Source organism: Brachyistius frenatus, unplaced genomic scaffold (assembly GCF_029030835.1).
Source record: "Brachyistius frenatus isolate BFR_SWC_R1_liver_20210118 unplaced genomic scaffold, ASM2903083v1 Contig_6, whole genome shotgun sequence".
Classification (NCBI taxonomy): Eukaryota; Metazoa; Chordata; class Actinopteri; family Embiotocidae; genus Brachyistius; species Brachyistius frenatus.
In genome coordinates this window covers 8,194,321-8,214,867 of record NW_027210605.1, presented here as the reverse complement: position 1 = coordinate 8,214,867, position 20,547 = coordinate 8,194,321, and the positions used below count along the sequence as shown (strand labels likewise).

The 20,547-nt window shown below is 40.2% G+C and overlaps 1 protein-coding gene across 11 annotated transcripts in view; it reads right to left on the bottom strand.

Annotated features, from left to right (window-relative positions):
* Positions 1 to 20,547, bottom strand: part of kif1b (kinesin family member 1B) — a 60,560-nt gene that overhangs the window by 6,069 nt on the left and 33,944 nt on the right. For 6 of the 11 annotated variants that reach the window (XM_069689001.1, XM_069689008.1, XM_069689006.1 and 3 more), the window contains 19 exons: positions 13,360 to 13,465; positions 13,224 to 13,241; positions 12,232 to 12,380; positions 10,780 to 10,958; positions 9,899 to 10,036; positions 8,622 to 8,873; positions 6,771 to 6,889; positions 6,351 to 6,436; positions 5,986 to 6,115; positions 5,477 to 5,630; positions 4,880 to 4,970; positions 4,634 to 4,752; positions 4,380 to 4,435; positions 3,021 to 3,129; positions 2,523 to 2,589; positions 2,193 to 2,277; positions 1,708 to 1,813; positions 246 to 360; positions 7 to 140 (listed from right to left, as the gene is read on the bottom strand). In XM_069689001.1, the coding sequence (XP_069545102.1) occupies positions 7 to 140; positions 246 to 360; positions 1,708 to 1,813; positions 2,193 to 2,277; positions 2,523 to 2,589; positions 3,021 to 3,129; positions 4,380 to 4,435; positions 4,634 to 4,752; positions 4,880 to 4,970; positions 5,477 to 5,630; positions 5,986 to 6,115; positions 6,351 to 6,436; positions 6,771 to 6,889; positions 8,622 to 8,873; positions 9,899 to 10,036; positions 10,780 to 10,958; positions 12,232 to 12,380; positions 13,224 to 13,241; positions 13,360 to 13,465 (2,213 nt within the window). Of the gene's footprint in view, positions 1 to 6; positions 141 to 245; positions 361 to 1,707; positions 1,814 to 2,192; positions 2,278 to 2,522; positions 2,590 to 3,020; positions 3,130 to 4,379; positions 4,436 to 4,633; positions 4,753 to 4,879; positions 4,971 to 5,476; positions 5,631 to 5,985; positions 6,116 to 6,350; positions 6,437 to 6,770; positions 6,890 to 8,621; positions 8,874 to 9,898; positions 10,037 to 10,779; positions 10,959 to 12,231; positions 12,381 to 13,223; positions 13,242 to 13,359; positions 13,466 to 14,781; positions 18,709 to 20,547 lie in introns of those variants that run through there. The other 5 variants (XM_069689003.1, XM_069689007.1, XM_069689010.1 and 2 more) reach the window with 3 other exon arrangements.

Below are 20,547 nucleotides of genomic sequence, written 5' to 3'. Positions count from 1 at the left end.
CCTTACCAGTCAGGTGTTTTGGAGTATCCACTCCCAAAGAGGTTCCTAAGAGAACGGGGAGGGGAGATCTTGGCGTCTCGGGAGTAGAAGACCATGCAGATGTCTTTTGTAATAATGGCAGGCTGGATGCAGTGGTCCAGCTGTGGAGAGGAGACACAGGAAGTATGTTAGCCATGCTGACACCCAGAGAGGTAAACTACAGAGCCCACTGCACACATGTACATCTCAGTAGAAAAGTGACTGACCTCCAGATATGCAGACAATGTCATGCAGATCTTCTCTCCATAAGGAGTGACTCGGTTTAGCAGGAGGGAGTTGTGCAGGGAGCTGTCCCACACTGCCTCAAAGCGATAGAAAGTCCTGAAAAATAAACAAGAAACACAGATAAATTTACTCTCACACCGTTATTTATTTCTACTTGGTGCTTGACAAACATTCGAGCGTGTAGATTCTGTGTGGATAACAACAGCAGGGTGTCATTTCGTGAAAGAACTTGTAGTTATAGTGAGTCAGTTGTCAGTCTGGTAAGGACGTGAGCACCACCCTAACAGTTCAGGCAGTGAACACTGTGCAGTGATTGAAGTGGCCCTCACACACACTAGGGATCAGCCGAGTCATGACAAGGTGTGAGGAAACACACTGAAGTGAGACCTTGACAACAGACACAATGGGAGTGTCAGGCGTCAGGGTGGTGATAAGAAGAACCGTTCAGTATGTCATGTTAAAGTCCTCATAGAAATAATGGGCTTCAAAGGATCAAGACCATCAGACTACTTTACAGATATATGAAACAAAAGGAACCTTTAATTTACTGCTACTGGTAAAGCTCTGTATAAGTTCACAGTGTTCCAGTTTTTGGCAGCAGGGGGCATTCTCACCCACAGTCTGAGAGAAAGAATTGCTGGTGCCTCATTGGCCTTGGTTGTTATTGAGTTCAGACTCAGTGAAAAACAGCTAAGGGGAAATCAATCATTTGGAAATGTCAGGGTGCCACAGAAGATAAACAGAAAGTAAACTGATGCAGAAAATACAAAGAAGGGGGTTGCATTTGCATGTAAGATTGCCTTTACTTGTCCATTTATTGGATTTTTAGAAGTTAATTATAGAAATAAAGACAGATCTTATGCAACATGCCAAAAAAAAAAATCTTATTTCTATGAATCTATAAGACTAAAGAGAAACATAAAGGTCTTTCAGTGAAGGAGCCTTATGTTCTCTGATCGCTGGTACCTATCAATATCCTTATCAATAGAAAGTCTGAGCACAATCAAGAGTCCAGCCGCAGCAGGAGGAAAGAGAGTGCACAAAAAAAAAAAAGAGAGAAGCACAAAGAGTCAGACAACAGAAAGCCAATGGAGCAAATTAACAGCAGTGAAAATGGAAACTGTCGTGCAATGATGCCGATATGACGTCAGCAAATATAAAGACAAGGACACAAGCTCAGATATTCCCCGGCAGTCTAAACTGCATCAAAAACAGTCTTAAAGAAAAATAAATCAACTGTAATACACGATGGTAACTTAATCATGACAAAGAAAATGAGTATAAATATATAAAAAAAAATATGCGTTTCATTAAAGGCTTGGACTCATAATTGAACAGAATGTCAACAACAAGCCCTCACATCCATAAATAGATGGATTTTCACCCTTTTCACCTTTATTAAGCACGATTTACATGGAAGGTATTTAAACTAATGAAACTAACCTGTTGGTGTTGTGGGATGACTTGATGTTTTTGGCAGAAATTATGTTGAGGGACAGGACAGCATCAGCTGCGCAATCGTCCACTTCAGCCTTGTTCCTGATACGACCTGGTGGGACACAGATGAGCACAACACATCAATACAATTATAGTAACTGTTATTTCTATTTTATGGAATATAGACATTCAATAGAGGGACTTGGGCAGCAGTTTAACAGCCAGTTTTTCCACTAACAGCCACATTATCTCAGAGTCCAGCTCCAAGACAGGCATCCTCACTCATGAGCCTGTCTGGATAAGAGAGTCAGCAGCTGAATGTCTAAAATTGTGTTGTATCATGTCAGGGTATCTGCTGTGTGAATAAGAAAATGATCATGTAGCAACACCCTCTCTTCCTCTTCTAGGAAGGTCAGTGGTGTTTTTGTGTCTCTGGTTTGTGTTTGCTGTCACGAGGCAGTGTTTGCAATCCCTGAGGGAAGACTGCTCACCCACAACCAGCTCGCGAACGTCCTTCCAGTGGAGCTCGCTGCCTTTCTCGTGGATGAGAGTCACCGTGATCCTCCGCTGGATCCCCTGCAGCAAAGACGACAGGAGCTTAGGATCTCAGTGAGCACAGCTGGAACTAAATCAAGCTTCTAAATGTTTCTTAGAAAGAAGAAACATTATTTACTGGTTTAAAAAAGAATTTACTAGAATCTCTGTATTCTGCCAAGGTAACTGGAAAAAAGTCTCATCTGAATTTGTGTATCATGCAAAGTGAGTTTAAAGAATGAATGACTCGTGTGTGAGAGGTAGGAAAAGGTGAGGATCTCCAGTACCTGGTGCAGCAGGTAGGTGCCATGGCAGGGCAGTCCTCCACTGTGATCCACTACAGCTGGGATGTACCTGTGGACGTAGGAGGGATTATTATGAGGTTCTAAGATCTACACTTTTGTCAAACTAGAACTATTCTGCTCCAACGTCAAACCTTTCAACTATTTTAATGGCGTTTACACTGACTTATTGCTTGCATCTTACGAGGTAAAGACCTGAGCTCAGCCCTCTCTACCTTATTCAGGTTTTTGTGGCCATTGTTTAGGTAGATACTAAAAGACATATTTAGAGGGGTGGTATTTCACTTAATATGTCTCTTAGTGGTTCTGTTTACATCTGGCGTTATTCATGTTTTAATCTATATATTTCTTCTATATATGTTTGCCCACAACATTCTGAGAAGTGTTAAAGTTTAACATTTTTTATTAAATGGCACATAAAGAACATAAAGTGTTTGATTATTTTTGGGTTTGTGAATCTCGGCTGCACAGACAGACACTTACTCTCCGGTGGGCTCCAGCTCGCTGATCTCAAACCAGACCAGCAGGTCGTACTTGCTGACACACTGACCCAGGTTGGAATTGGTGATGGTGTTCAGCTTGGTGGCTGGAACTTACACATCAACACATAAAGCTCAGATCAGTTTCAAAGAGGAAGGATGGGACAGATATTAACGAAACAATTGGTGTTACTAAATGGAGGAGGGATGAGTGACGTGAACACACTGCGGAAACTGGACACTGACCATTAGCCCAAACACATACAGTATAGCAGGTATTTCTAAAGGATGAGTGAACATAAAAGTAACACAGTATATTAAAACTAAATGTAAAACATACTGAGATGCTGCAAGGAGCTAACTCACAGATTACACCACCCCCGACAACACCCTGCTGTTTGACACATCAGGATTATGTTGCTGTTGAAACAGGCTAATCTCTGAGGCTCACAGTTACACTCATTTGTGTTCAATATGTCTCGAAGGAATATTATTTCACATGAAAACTGCTGTAATCGAAATGCAGCTGCACCTATAAATGCTTCGGCCTCTGGAGTCTGATCCAGGCTGTGGATGCTACGGCAGTGATCGTCTGTGATTATGATACATACTCACTTCATCATCTGGTTTGAGATTCAGCGAATGCAGCAGTTTTACCTGAAGGTGTCAGCTCAGGCCAGTTTCTAAGGGACAAGGGAGGGCTGGACTGAGCTGACTGGACCTGAATGTGCCTGCAGAGGTGCAGCACACGTAACCACTGCAGAACTTTACTGTGCTGCTGCCTGCAGTCACAGAGCACCCCAAGAGCAAAGCACAGCACTAGTCTAATCACTACAACAAAGGTGCATCTAATGTCAAGCTAATACACTGTCCGCTGTACCAACCATGGTGCCTGGGCACTATTAACACAGGGTCATTGGGCAATTGGAGGAAGGGGAAGTGAGAGAGCTGGTCAGCCTCGTCCTCCAGACTGGCTACAGCGGAGGAGGCAAGGGCGTTGGCGTGCTCAGACAGCGTGTCCAGCACTTTGCCGTTCATATAGCCGCTCACGAGGTAGCGGATCAACTCTATCTTACGGGTATGGTCTTGGGTGGGCAATGTATGCCGTCGTAAATATGGTTGAGAAAGATGTGAAGGGACGTGTGAAGAAAGTGATGTGAAAGAGGGAGGACAGATTTGGGTAAGAGGATTATAGATTGTAGAGGAATGATTAAATAAGACAAAAAATCCAAACGAGGCGAGAAATGAAAAAGAAAAAAGTGCAAGGACATATGAGCAAGTAACCATAATGAAGACAAAATTGTGCAGATGTGATGGTGACAGGAACCGAACATACTGGTGTAACCAAACTGAAACCCCTTACCTGGTTTAGACAGAGGCATGGGAATAGGATAGTATTTCCTTGATGGCGTTGGAGGACTGTAAAGACAAACGAAAAATTAAATCTATAGAAAATACATATTTCTGAAGAGCCTAGTTTACTCATCACAACCTTGACACAATCATTTAAAGAATTTGAACACAATCTGGTATATGAAACATGAATTATCTATGCATTAGTGGAACATTTTTCAAGGGAGTACAGCATCTTTACAGAAGAACTGCTTTTAAACCAACCTGATCAGGTCCTGGCCATGAAAGTGCAGCGGGTGCTGCTGGTAGTGGCCAAACACTTCAAACACGATGGGCTTACTCTTGATGTACTCAATAAAAGACTCTGTGACCTCCACTGAAATCTGCATCAACAGAGAAGAAGTTGTCAAAATTAGTTAACATAAATCGGCTAAAGCACAGCTTGTGTGTGTGTGTGTGTGTGTGTGTGTGTGTGTGTGTGTGTGTGTAGATCTGTGCAGCTGCACTCACATTCTGAACGTGGTAAAAGCACAGAGGAGCTCCTTTGCCGGTGTTCTTCAGCGGCTCAGTGGAAAAGGCCTCGTCATGACGATGCAAGAAACTGAGGGAAGAAACATAAATGAGTGTCAGTTTGTCACAATTTTGAAACAAGATAACAAAATGTTTCCTCAAAAACACAAATGTTGTCACCTTCTAGGATTTAGCTAGAATTTGTCATTGTTGTTGTTATTCTCTACAGACTTATTCTAAAGATGAAGCTGTGTCCTGTTGATTTAGATTTGATTAGTGAACTCAAATGACTTTTAAACCTACAGTTACAAGGTTTCATTGAAAATTCTTTTGTTGAGGTAATATTAATGTTATATATTAGTTTTCCTCCAATTTTTTTTGATTTTTTTTTACAGGATTACATCATTTCACAGCAAGTTTAACAGTTTTGCTTCCAACATATGGGATTGTTAATTATTAATATATAAAATTACAACCACTCATTCTTAACCATTATATAAAAGACACCTGTTGGGATACATCAACCTGCGCAGCTTTGACATTACAATTCAACAGAGACTCTACTCCCATCACTATGTCTGAGGATTGTAGACTCACTTAAATTGGCAGAAGATGTCGGCATATTCGGGTGGGATGCCGTTGGCCTGGAGCACAGTAACGCGGAAGGTGAAGACGCTGCCCACCTCCAACTGGCCTGCCAGACCGTCACCATGACTCAGTTTGGTGTCTTCGATGTTGCCCAGCTTGAGGTCTGAGAAAATGTACAGGGGGAGGTTAAGAGGACTTGAGCGGTGATTTATTGAGAATGACCCACGACTGCACCTGTGACTGTGCTTTGCAACCTGCATGTGAATTCTAAGTCCTGCACAATACAATCAGACTGATTTCAAGCTTGTGATTTGTGGAGCAAATTCTGCTGTTCACTAATGAGGTAGCTTTTGTTCACATTCCTTCACGGAGCAGGAAAAACTGCACAAGTCTCATATCCATCACAAAACATTTTAAGTCCTTCTTTGCATTCAACAGGACCATCTGCCAAGTGTGCTTCCCACTGGGCTGAGAGTTCGAAATTTGCAAGTGGAGAGGTGAAGGTCTGGCAGCCGTACCCATGTCATTGATTCTGTTAAGCTCCTCTGAGGGTGTGATGACCTCTGAACTCTGACCCTGACCCTCCACGATGCGCAGCTCTTCAAGGGACATGCCGGAGCGGGTCATAACCGTGGAGGAAAAGTCATTCTAATTGGACAGAAAAGAGGAGGCGGAGGAAGACATTAGCATTCAGTTGGTAGAGTGAAACGAAATATCTAAACCTGTGTGGATCCATTCCTTTATCATGCAGTATTGGTCGAAAAAATAAGAACCAGTATGAAACTCAATTGATGTTTTTACCCAAATATTAACACACCCACTGTCTCATACACAGAAACAGTGTGTTTCTGAGTTGCTTTCATCTGACATGGGGCTTGCTTACCTTTTTGAAGTACTCATCATCAAAAGAAATCTTGGCAGTTCCTGACTGTCTAATCCCTGACCCATAGTCAGGAGCCTCCTCGTCAGCTACAAAGAAGAAAAAAACCCACTCTCTTATCAGGATCTATCACAGACACAGCTAACTTAAACTGTCAAAGCACATGAAAAGGAATACAGAGAGAATCTAAGGGAATTTTTTTATTTTTATCAACAGGCTTGAAGGGCCTTTCAACAAGTTGTCATACTGCTATCAAACTAAAAGTAGAACCCCCCATGTCTGTAGTTATTTGGTTTGAGTAAAATATTTCAATGGCATAAAGATTGTGAAACTTAATATGGCACAAATACATGGCCATACATATTCTGCATGTTTTTTTTTTTATCTAGTCTTGCTCATTAATGAATCTCATTAATTACTCACCAGCTATAGCCTGGACCCCCACGCGCAGGAAACCACGCACCTCGCCTTTCTCTGTTACTATGGCAACACGGTGAAGCAGTGGTACTGGATAGAGCAGGTTGCTCAGGTACACGAAAGCTCTGAGTAAAGAGGAGGAGAGAGAGACATGAAAACCTGATTGTGGTGCAAAGTGGAACGACAGCCGCAGTCACAAAACATCTAATTCATGATGGTGGATGTTTTTTCGGTTACATAACTGCCATGTTATCTGTTGAATTTAATTAAGCCCACCGAAAGTGGATTAGATATCCACTTATTCAAAAATATCCGAGCAGTCGCATAGAGAGAGTCTTCTGACTTCTCTACATCATCTACAAATCGACAAATAGGCCTTTCCAGAGTTTAGGATATATTAAGGACTACAATTAACATACAGAAAAATATTAGTGACAATTATGTGAAGGGACAATCAAAACAAGTGAAGAAAAAAAAAAGTAAACATAACATGAAACATGCTTCAGGGCACTGAAATCAGCAGCAGCTTAAACCACCCACTTCATTTTTAAAGCACGTGACAGGGTGAAGACATATCGCCCGCGATGCAGCAGAATAGGCCGTAAAAGAGTGTTTTATTGTGTTGTGTGATGGCCATGTTAGTCTCTCCATTACACACTTGCTTACATTTTGTTTTGTGGGAGTTGATTTGTTTTGCTGCACCCCTGGTAACCCGCTCTTTCTCTGACTCCCCCACCCCACCATATCCCCTCCATCCCAGTGCCGGGAGACTCGAGGCCACGATGGAGATATCAATCTGCAAAATCTCTAGAGTCACTGTGACACAGGTAACTGAGCTACAGTAGAGCCTGGCTGGCATGAAGCCTGCACTTATCTGTTTTCCAATTCTGAGATTATTATGAAGCTATAATGTTGACAGAGCCCAGGCTACAGCCTTGATTCAACGTATGCTGTGATTTCAAATGCTGCTGGTGCATATTATTTAATTGTGACAAGGAATTAAAACAAATCCAAGTAAGCATGATTATGTAACTGTCAACTGCTAGTGAGTTAATGTCAACTACAGTACATACCAAAAACAATGTTAAAACAAACAAGGTTATAAAAACAAAATTATTCCATCACAATGTAATAAATAAAACAAATGAAAAATAAATAAGACAAGGTTTAAAGAATAAAAAAAACATAAAATGACAAATAGTTTTGACATAGCAAATACATGTATTTCACACACAGATGGGAGTTAATACAGTCTGCTCTGTGATGGTGGCGGGGGATGAGACATCACGCTGGGAGGAGGCGGATAGACAATGATGGTGGCGTTTCAATTTTTGGGGACGGAATCAAAATTAAAAGTAACTCAGAAAAAGCTGGCCTTTGAGCACACAAGTATGACGAATCACATTAAATTCAAAGAGGGTCCAATGTATCGCTTACTGCTCTGAATACATGATTTGAGTGTTTAAAGCAGGAGGGCTTTACTGATTATTAATACATGATATTCTTACAATATTTATTCACATTTCCAAGCTTCTGATTCTTAAGCTATTAAAACAATACATGAAATGATGATGTACTGTGTCCTATATACTGGCTTTATATCTCTCTACTGCACTGTTGTTGGGTTTCAACATCATTACAGATGAGTATTTTTCATTTGTATGACAATATGTTTTCTGTACTTTTTACAAAAGGTGTTTTTGTAACTAATTCGTCTTTATTACTTTCCCCCATTTGTTTCACTTTGCTCTACATCTACGTAAATTAAAATAAACTCAATCAAATCAAGCCAACATCTGCCCTAAGCTCCCTTCCCAGCCTGTGTTTGGAGGATGAGGTAACGCCACTGTCACCAACCTTCCCACCAGGATGAACCAGGGGGAGCGGTCGTAGAAGGGGTCCTGGCCGTCGCTGAAGATGTCCGAGCCCTCCTCAGTGCCGGCGTCCGAGCTGGTGTCATCCACAAATGCCTCGTCATCAATCAAGTCGGACATCTCACTCTGGCGCTCGTCGGCCAGCTCAGTGATCTCGGAGTCAGTGGTGGAGAAGGTTGGCGAGGGCGTGCGGTCGGCCAGGTGCTCATTGACGCAACCGTGGAAGATGGGGGAGCTGAGAGGGATTGAGGGTAGTTTGGGAACAGCGGCAAGAACCAAGGAAAGGTAAGAGTGGAGTAATAGAAGAGTTAAAACAGGCCACAGCAGCTAAATATGTATGGCATCGATGTGATAGTTCACTTTAAAAATTGGTATGTTATACATGTATCCTACCACAAATAACATAAAACAAATCTGTTCATACAAAAAAAACATGTTTTTGTATCAGTAAAGATGGCATGTGCTACATTTTTTCCAAGGAAATTATAAACAATTATTAGCAACACCAAATCAATTAAAAGCTATTGAAAGAGATGTTACAAAAGCAGTTGGAGGATTCATTTCATAAAGAGCAAGTATTAAGTTAAAATAGGTGTCACAGCAGTTTATAGAAACGTGACCATTTTAAACCAAAATGAAATGGCACTTTTAAGGGATTAACAAATAAATCTTCTCATGTATGCCTGGGTGAAAGAGGATAGAATACAAAATGCCACAAATTTCCACATTATCCAAATCCACTATGTTCTTAACAAGCTTTTGTATGAATTACAGGGGATATCAACACAAGAGTGACAACAGACAGCACAAATGATGCAAATAAATGAGGTCCACTTATGATACAAAAAAGAAGACAACTCAAAATGTGATGTCAAATAAAATGAATAAACACAAAGGAATATTGGTATGTGACATTAAACCAAATCACAAATGTAACACATTACAACAAAAAATGCATTGAAAGATTCGCACGAGCAACAAAACATCAACAAACATAAATGACAAAACATGATCCCCAAACTTGTGATATACTGATACATGTGACTCCAATGAAGGATGATGAAAGTCAAAAATGGGGTGAAAATAAATTATCCATTTTAAATAAGTAGAAAAGCAGCTTGAGTGAAGCCAAATGAATTAGCCACAAAAACAAAACCTGTTCAAAGGGGCAACGACCAGCATAACGAACAGTATTCACACCAGATATTTCGTGATGAAGAGTTTCAAATGTGCAGTATTTAGTTTTTCTGTGTTACGTACCTCCCTACAAGTTTAAACCAGTGGAAACGGTCGTAGAAGGGGTCATTTCCAGTCAGAGTTCCCTCGCCATCCTCCTGGTGTGTAGAGGCCATTTCTCCGGCGCGGTCGTACATCTCTCTCATCTGGTCCAGCCTCTGCCTGCAAATGACGACAGAGTGCGTTCGATATTAATGGCAACAGCATGATAAAAAAAACAACAGCTCACTTAATAGCCGGAGGGATGAGATACTGCTACAGTAGACACACACGCGCCACTCTCATAACTCTTTGTATTTTTCGTACAATTTTTTTTGTCCTGGAGGCAAGAGAAATGATCTGACAAAAGGGAGATTGAGGAAAGAGATCTTCACAACATTTCAACAAGAGCAGATAGATGACTGAATAAAAGATGATATGTTGCACTTGTATGACTAAATATTTAAGTGCCCCCACGGCTCAAAATGTTTTGGTAAATATTACTTCTCTTGCATGTTTGACTTTCACAGTACAGAATGATGTGTGTTTAGTTTGTTACTAAAAAATGTTTTTAAATGCTTCAGCTCAAAGTGATAAAGTTCCTCTAAGCTTATCTAAAATCTGAGTTTGACGTGTTTGTTGCTAGTTATGGAGAAACACGCAAGTAATTATGAGACATCCTGAATCCAGGAGTTACATTTTTGCACTGAAAAAATTTGCATATTCAGAGATGCTGGATTTTCAAAAAGGAACAAGGACAATTTCAAACCAGATTGCTGAACTTTTTTTTTAATGGAAAAATACATAAGGCTCAAATTATTATCAAAAGAGGAGTATTTTTTTTATATATCTTCAAACATATCCTGAGGGTGATCATAAAAATTTAAACATAGGACTAGTTAAGGTGGGTGTGGGATGGGCATTACTTGAGCTTTTCAAGGGACCAGTAGTGCGTGGCTCCATTCTTCAGGTCTTGAACCTCGACAGCCACCACGGTGCGAGGGAAAGGTCTGGTATCACGGTCTTTCTCCGGCTCTGGGGGCAGGAGCTCAGGGGGCAGTGGAGAGTACAGCGTGTCTGTCAGCAGGACGAACTGGAACTGGACCTGAAGAGTGGGAATAGTAGTTGGGAAAGAAAAAAATAAAAGGGACAGTTCAAAAACGTCAGGTCAGGTCAAAAAACCTCAACAACAATGTGCCATGGTTGATATACTGAGGTTGAACGATCAAACAAACCAGCATCCTTTGGGGGCACAATGCTTAACCAATTAATACCACTGAATATAAATTACAGACAGAGAGAAACTTTAAGATAAAAACAGCCTGAAAATGTAATGTGACAGATGACACATCTCTAGCATAAATCATGTAGCACCTAGAAGTGGACAAAGATATAAATCACACTTGTCTCTGTGGGGGAAGGTAAGCCACAGCAGACGAGGTTTTGATTTGTAACAAAGTCAATTTCTCTAAGTGACAATGGATCAATGCTGAGCTCTGAAAGATTTAAAAAGGCCAGCTGATAGTTTATCTCAAACATACAGTCCAGACCATATGTAAGTATCTGGACAGTTACACAAGAGCCTCAACAGTTCAGCGCATTTAGTTAAAAATGAAATTATTGATGCTACATTAAAGTACCAAGTCTCTTTGAATGGGTTTATGTGAATATTGAATAAACTGTGTGGGAGATAAAGTCCCTTTAACAAATAGTGCCCGAAGTTTAGGGCTTAATAGTAATTGGACAGATAGACATAAAGTCAAACAAAAACTTCATATTTAATATTCTATGGAAAGTCCTATGTAGTTAATGACTGCCTGAAGTCTTTGACCCATACAGATCACCAGACACTTTGTATCCTTCCTCCTGATGTCTCCCAGGCTTGAAGACAACATCATGTGGGTTTGTGTTTAGGAATCAGCTCAGCAGAATATATAATGGTGTCATCTTGCATCACAGCAATAATCCATCAGGTTATGGGGTATTTGAATATGAGGTTGATTCCCTCATTGTGGCTGCCCAGTAAACTGTGCATCCTGAAGAGAACGGGGGAGATCGGGCTACCTGACCCGAGGTTATACTGTCTCTTGATCAAAAAGATCAAATTAGATATACAGAAATATTCCTAAATGATACATTCTGCACAATCCTGCTGTTTGTATTTAAAAGATATCTGTATATTGGAAGCTGGGTCATTCAACAACAAGGTCTCAAAAAAATGTCGTATATTTATTTTCAGATTTTTTAGTAAACCAGATTAAATTCTTCCATTTTGTTCTGCACACATTAGATTTTTCCTTTTTTCTTTACTCTCAAAGCTAGAAAACCTAAATTACGTTAAACTGTGATCATGTGAACTGAAATATGGTTTTACTTACTTTCTTCTTTAGCTCCACACTAACGGCGTTGGCCTCCTTCAGGTAGACAGCGTTCCCCCATAGCTGATCACGGAGGGAGGTGAACTGATGGTACCTCCACTTCCTAAACGCCCACTGAGCCAGCTCATACTCATGCTGAGTCCATGGTACTGTGGGGCGACGTTAATACAATATATATAGTACACATAAAATTAAGCACTCGAGATAAATAACACCCAAAAGGACCATACAAGTGGTTTCGATAGTTTTATCCCCACCACAGATTCTTTCTCCTTTACATTACTGCCTGAAATTCTTGGGATTCTATCATGTCACCATTATTTTAGGTCCAAATTTCTTGCAAGCAGTGACTGTATTGAAAACCATTTCTTCGTGAAATGTTCAGGGACCGCTGATACTGACATTTACAGAAACAGTTGCAGAAAAGAATGAAATTCACAAGCATTGCATCTGGAAAACCAAGAGCATGTTGTTTCTTGTGTAACGCCACAGTCAGTCGTGCACAAAGGTTTGATGTCAAACAGCTCTCAGCTTGAGTGACAACTACGACAACCTTGAGGGATGAGATGACACTGAACTCAAACCTGAGTTCAAGTTAATCATGAGTAATGACCCACTGTGGTGGATTACCCATTTTTCATTTGTACTCAAATATGATTGAAACCTTCCCTGCTAAGAAATGCATTTCTATTGCAGCACTGGCAGTAAGTGTTGCCACATGGATGCCAATCTATAATATCTCTATTGGCTAAAATTTGTAGACAATTTGTAGTCGATGGGCTAAAATATGAAAAACTACAAGTATGGTCCTTTAGACTTTGAGTAAAATGGTATATGTATTAGTCATAGGTTTAATATAGAAGCACTCAGCGGATATAATATTCATAGACTAGTTTGCCTTAGTACTTTAAGTGGATTACTAGTATCGGCACTATTAGGAAATTTGAATCTGACTGAGGGTGTGATTATGTATATGAAAATACTATACGCACATCCAAGAAGTTTAGGCTCTAGACACAAAATGTGGAAAAAAAAAACACATTTCATTCATATGTATATCTTTTTAGGTTGAAATATAGTGTGTACTGTGAAAACAAATCTCCAGGACTGAAAATGTATAGTACACACCTTCCTCTTCCTCCTCCTCCTCCAACTCTTCTTCATCAGGTGTCTCGGCTACCAAAGAGCGAGTCTCCACCTGTTTCTGAAGTTCCTGCAATTTGCTCTCGTAAACCTGGACACCGAAACAGAGAAGAGGAAAGAGAACATGGACAACGATCCATCAGCCGCAACAAAAGGGGAGCTTAATGAACCATAGGAACCACATTTCAAGCCCAAATACACACTGTGGCCCATGTCAGTGTTCTCCAGTTTGAAATTCTACTACGCTACCAAAGTTTTATCTCTGGAAAAAGTAGCACTGAAAACTTCGATCACTGGTCTAAATGATACATGCTGCTGGATGTGTAAATAATGCAATGTAACATGAAAGTGGGTTTACAGTTATGTAGAAGTACAAGTATAGCTCTATATTTCCAGACAGCATATTAAGAGTGTTTTCATATTTGGATGCACCGTGTCAAACATTAGCAGTGCAAGATATGGATTACGTGAAAATCTGTGAGAATAAACTATTTTACAATATCAATGATCAATCCTGTCTCTTGTCCATAATAAACATATCAGGCATAATTCAGAGCTAAAAGGCAGAAATAATTTTTGGCTTGAGGGTAAAAAATATTATAATTAAGTGGGTAGCTCATTTCCTGACATGATAAATAAGAAATTTGCATCTGTTGCAGTTTTTCCAACAGGCATTAAATATTCTGGAAATAAAACCTCATGACAAAATGAACCGATATTCTCTGAGAGAAATGTCTAGAGCGGAAGAAGAGAGCTGCCGTGTGAAGCCGAGTCAACTGTAATCCAATGAGGGGCGCCATCATCAGCAGAGCAGGACAGGCTGTGGTCCCAATGACCTCATCCTGTTTGTTCAGAATCTTCTGGGAAGACAATGCAGCCTTTTAATTTGGCATTGACCTTCTCCCTGCTGAAATGCTACCCACGAGCTAAAGGCTGAATTGTCTTGATTCAGGGAGCCTTAATGGACGTTTCACTGAAATTATACTAAACAGCCTGTTTGTGTACCATAGAAACACAGTGTGTACTATAATCAATCCACATGAAAAAGCATTCGAAGATTATTCACGTGGCTTATTTGAGATCTAAATTCAAAGGTTAAGTGAACTGTCTTAAATCATGTTAATGTAATGACATAAATGGCCAGGATGTGCAGGACTTTCAACACTGCCGTGATGTAGCACTCAATGATTATAGCACTAAGACAAGGTGAATAATACATCTTTTAGCATCTCCTGGGGAGAATTCTGGATAAAATAGTCATATTTATTGTAAATATTTAAAGTGTCCTTTACCTGACAGTGTTGTACAGTATCTATAATGATCACTGCTGTGTGGCACATAAATGTAGAGATTTAATTCTATCCTGATACTAATTTACTGACAATAAAAAACATAACACCATTCAGATATAACAAATAACTGCACATGGAGCATGTCATTTTATTTCAGTCAAACCTTGAAAATAAACCTCCAGCAACACGTAGATACGGTATGTCCTTTTTTTTTTTTTTTTTTTTTAAATCTGGGAACAATACTTGTCCAATAGGTACTCTATCTTTGCACAAAGTGCTTGATTAAGGAGCAACACAACTTGGTACACAGCCATAATGAGGCACTTGATATTGTAGATTCAAAAAGCAGACGTACAACACTCGACAGACACTCTGACTTGAGACCTAGCATAGAGATATATTTCAAAAGAACAGTATACTGTACATAGTTAATTTGATGTTGCATACTTTTCAGCTTTCCTGGGCGCCATCAGCACCAGCGCATATGTTAAAACCATTCTTTAATGGAGCATTTATTAGGGCTGAGGAAATGTAGGCTACTGCATGCAAAGATAGTCAAAGACACGAGGCACAGGGCAGCTGCATATGTCATATCATTTGGTTCTTGTTACAGCATAGAAAGGCAGAATATATACTGTCAAAACTTCATAATATAAAACAGAAAATAATTTCATCATTCCAGACATTTTGATAGTCCTCAAAGGTCTCTCCCGTGCTGCTGAGAGTCACTGTTTCTCCGAAATGATTTAAAGGCCATCTGATATTGAATCATAACAATTAACGGGTTATTTTATGCAGCAAAGAAAAGACAGATTGAAAGGTAAACTTGCTGATAATCCAAACAAGCATCAGCTAAAGCACAAAGGCAAAAACACTGACATGGACAGCTGATTTCATAGACCGCCATTCTGGTATTACTATCCAGGTTGCATCAATATAGGCAGAGAAAACAAGGCAGTCTTCAAGATCTCATTTGATATGGATACTTCTCCTAAAGAACATTATGCAAACATTTCAAGTCTTTGTCCTTCTTCCAACATTTTTTAAGGCAAGTCTTTGGGAACCATGACAACACCCTGCAGGCATCCATTTGCAACACAGGGAGCTCTGTGCTTACTCAATGAACCACAAACCCTAAAATGTAATTTTAAAATTGGGTGAAATCAGAGCTCAGTTCATGATGTGTGGTTTATACGGAGAGAAAGGGGAAACGTATTTTGAACAGTCCGGACTGGTTACAGTAAAACAGGCACAATTTTCTGTAACTAATCATTTACTGTAGATCCGCCTCCACGCATTTCAGCATAGTGGCTCTTACATGTCATATGATGTTCAGTGAGCTCCAGGATTCATAGAGAACATACTATCAATTAAAACATCATTGTAAGAGGTTTTTAAAAATGTACACTTTTAAGAATTGAGTAACTTGTTGTTTAACATAAACATTATTGCATTCATTAACTAATTATACAGCTTATTTATGACCTGAGGAAGTGCAAAATACTGTGATACAAGAGGCTGGCTGTTACAAAACTGAAATTAATTTAATAAAGAAAAAAAGAAAGTGAGGAAAAAGTTTGGGATCGAGCTAAGAGTTTGAATAAGTCAGTGAGTTATTATTAAAAAGTTAGTTGCAGTTGTCTAAGTTATGAAGTTTCCTTCACAGAATTCAGCTGAGACCCTGTGCATGAGCATTGAATTAAAAGGAAGAGGAAGTAAATACTGAACTGTAAATGCAAAGCAGGATTAATAGAGTTAGTGCACCGAAAGGCACTTTCCTGAATATCACTTTCTTTAACCACAAAATCAGTGAAGTATAAAAGGCACACAAATGACTAGTGCATTGAGTTATTCCATAGTAGATTTAAAATGGTCTTTTGATTCCAGATCTAGTCTAGTGATGATTTATGAGGTACAATAAAACAAAACAAAAATGTGAAAACATTAGATTTAACGGTACACAGAAAGATATAAATAGATGGTGTTTCCTGTTCTTAATTTGGACTACATGAAAATTTGAAGCTTCAATAGTTCAATGTGTTCATACTGTGGTGGCTAAAAAGCATTCATGATTATCAATACTAAAATGGTAAAGATGTAAACTCAAGCATGAAAATTCAACTGTGAAAATAATTTTGGCAAATCAAAACATGATTCATGAATTGTCACACATGCTGATAAATGAACAGAACAGGCGTGGTATGTTTCTTCTGAAAATATAGTCCCCTTATCATCTGTTGGCTTCAAATCCTTATGACAGCTCTCCCAGTGCTACTGATGACAATGCACACAATGCAGCAAAAACTGATAACAATGGCATATATTATGATTATGATGATGATGATGATGATAAAATGTCTCTTTTTTTTTAACTTTTTTTTTTTAATAATACATACGATACTTGGATCAACCAGTAACACACCGATCAAGTGCAAAAGTCAGTCAGTTTTGTCAGAGCTGTTGTGATCTGTAATGTGCTTGCCTACTAAAAGTCTCTCAAACTAGTTCCTCATTCCACAAGTCACAGTCAGACTGTCGTCTCTCTGCTGGCTTTTAGGTTGGGAGCAGACATTTGCCTGCGCATTCGAGGAGGTGCCTGAAAGTTGATTGGATGGTTAGCGTGGTCAGTGTGATGGTACTGCTGGTAGCCATTGAAGCTGCCATCTGTGTACATCATGCCGTTATAGTGGCAGGGCTGCTGTTGATGGTGAGGCTGGTACTGATGGTGGCGGGGCTGGTAGAAAGCCTGTGTGTGCCTCCTGTTGTTTTCCGACTGCTGCAGTGACTCCATGGAGCCGGAGGGCCGCTGACGGTGGTTAAAAGAGTTGCTGCGTCCTCGTTCGTGGGGCTGCTGGTGTTGGTTGTTCCTATAGTTATGTCTGTGACCCTGGCTTAAACCTTGGTCAAAGTCTTTGTTTCGGAGCTGAAATGATGGGCTCGGCAATGGAGGAGTGACTTGGACAACTGAAGCAGCCATCTTGTCTGACTGGACTCCTTCTCCAGCCTGGATTTCTCCCTCTTCTTCCTCTACAGCTTCTTTGGGCACCTTTAGCTCTATGACCTGCTGATCTGTAATTATGATATGAGTGCCAGGGCTCCATGAGTTGCGGTGCTTAGGGTTACTTTTGAAGGGGAAGCGTAGCTTACGGTCTTCTGGAGGTATAAAGCGATGCGGTCCGGTATGCCGGCGGAGCTGCTTCGAGATCTCTTGTTGCTGAAGATTCTTGAGGCGTAGCTGCTCTTGGCGCATCCAGCGTATGTGGCCTCGCTTTAGAGTTGAATCATCTCCTGTGCTTTGGCCCGTTAGTGAATCTACATCCTCTCCATCAGGCTTTTCAGGCAGGGGAGGTTTTTCCTCCCGAGGGCTTGCAGTTCTAGCGGCACAAGTAGGAGCGCCGACACAGGGAGGCTTTTCTTGGCCCTCTGGTGTGATGAGCGGGAGGACCTTTTCCATTTTGACCATCTTGTTCCTGAGCGCGCGGATCTCCTCATCCTTCATGTTGTTTTGTTTCTTCACCTCGTGCAGGATGTCCTCAAGTTTATCAATGTGCACTTTTAGTTCATCCATAACAACCCCTCCAGGTCGAGACCCATTGGTAATGACATCCTCAATGCGCTCATCACCGACTCCAACAGTGTCCCAAACATCCCGAGCCACTGCCCTCCACGAATCCCGCTCGTTGGGGTCCTTCTTGCTGTAGCTAGCACAAAGCTCCTTCATCTTTACAATAGCCAATGCCTCAATTTCCTGCCGTGTGTGGCGGAAATCATTGAGCGCCACTTCGTAACAGATTTCTTTGACTGCCTGGATCTTCAGGTCAGAGATAGTCACCCACTTGGAGTCCTTGGTGATGCGGCGCCGCTGAGGGACCTGGTACATCTTAACCGGCTCTCTTATTTTCCCACTGCTGGGTAATCCACACTTTTTCACTATGGTTTGCAGCTTGCTGGGAGGTAGCTTTTCCCTCAAGGAAGTAATCAGTCTCCAGCTCTCTTCACAAGACCTCTTATCTGAGTCATCGCCACTATCAGAGTCTCCATCCTTTAGAAAACAACACAGGACACAAACCAAACGGTTCCCAAAAAAAAAAGGAGAAATTACAATGGGAAATCAGGGAGAAGATGAAAGGATGGCTTTTAAAAAAAAAGGCTGAATAAAAGATGTTAATATGCAACATGGGAACTTCAACCATGAGTCAAGTTGAAGTTAAATCAGAATATGATTGTCTGTCCTGAGCTTAGACAGATTTCCAGGGTTAAGAATTTAGAGATTTTGGTATTTTTACCAAAGATAATAACTGCACTGTAATAATATCGTCCGAATAGTTTGCATACATCATTACTGTACCAGATGTATGACAACATGCAGTATCATTTCCAGAAATATGATACAAAAAATATTTAAAAAAAGAAACAAAGAAATGAATGTACAACAAAGAGTGGCTTCCATTGACTTTCTTGTCAGTTTTTTTTGTCTTATTTCCCTCATGAAATGTGAATATGGATAACAATTCTTGTTCATTAAAAGATTCACAAAAACCAGGGATGTTTACATCTCTGACTTGGGTTTATCATTTTTATTGTTCCCAATGTTGCATATTAATATTAAAAGTAAAGGTAAAGCATGTCTATCATGATTAGAAAGGAAATATCAATGGATGATAGTTGCTGATTGGAGCCCTTCGGCATTGTTTTGTGATATTCCTCTTCTTAATTGAAATTTTTGTGATTTGAAAGCTGGATCCCAAACATTGGCATACATGTAGATAGATTTTGGAGCTTCCCTCCTTTAGTCCAGAAGGTTTGAGTGGCTTTAGTATTAGCAGTGAGTTAGAAGACAGAGTGTTCTTGCAGTTGATCAAAAAGCCAGTAGAGAGAGGACAGGCAGAAGTGAGGGTAAGTGTTAATCCACTACAAGAAAGTTGTTAGTTGGAAAAAAATGCAGTTTCTCATTTTTTTTGTAGACAACGTACATTACAGATCACAACCAGTAGGTACAGATGTTCAGGTCTTGTGTATGAGACTGTATCAATGGCTTGAATTTGACATGTTATGTCCTCTAGGAGACTGAACCCTGTGCCTGTAGATCTGCACATATAACCACCAGAATATGAAAGAGGTCTGTAATTGTCTGATTCAACTGTGAGCAGTGATAAACTCTGTTGATGAGCCGTGCTCTCAGTGTGCTACACAGAAGCCAGGTCAGGCTAACACAGAGAGGTAGCCAAAGAAGTCAATGAGAAACCACATTGTCACTATCTGTCGGAAACTACAGCAGGATTTGTTGTTATCACAATGCATTGTACATGTCAGCAACTGCATTGAAGAGATGAAACTCAGAACAAAACAGAGCAAGAAAACTATAGTAGAAATCTAATCCAAGCAAATAAACAGCCACTTCAGAGTTGACCAGCTCAACAGCAAACACTGCAACTTAGTCCAGTACCAGTACTGAATGAGTGAAGAAAACATGCTATTAACATGAACCATGCAAAAGCAGCATCACAGTTTAAGAGTAGGCCATGTGTTTCAATACTGACTGATATCAAATCAGTTTTAAAAGGACTTTGGATCTTAATATCAAATCAATTTTAGCTGCAAGTTGCTGTTTTGCAAGATTCAGATCCACTATAGAAGACACAAGAAGAGGGAGAACAGGGATTTTGGAAAGGGGAAAGCTTTACAATCTAATTATCACTCAACCAAAGTGCTATGAAAAAAATCTGTTAAACTCAAGAAGAAGGCAAGTAAAAGCTCATCTGTCTCAAACCAGAAAAAACTTCCATGCAAGAAGAACATACATGCGCAAGGAGTAAAAGTGTGATTCACACACACACACACACAGCTCTGAGTAAGAATTAGTACAAGTCGGATTTAAATA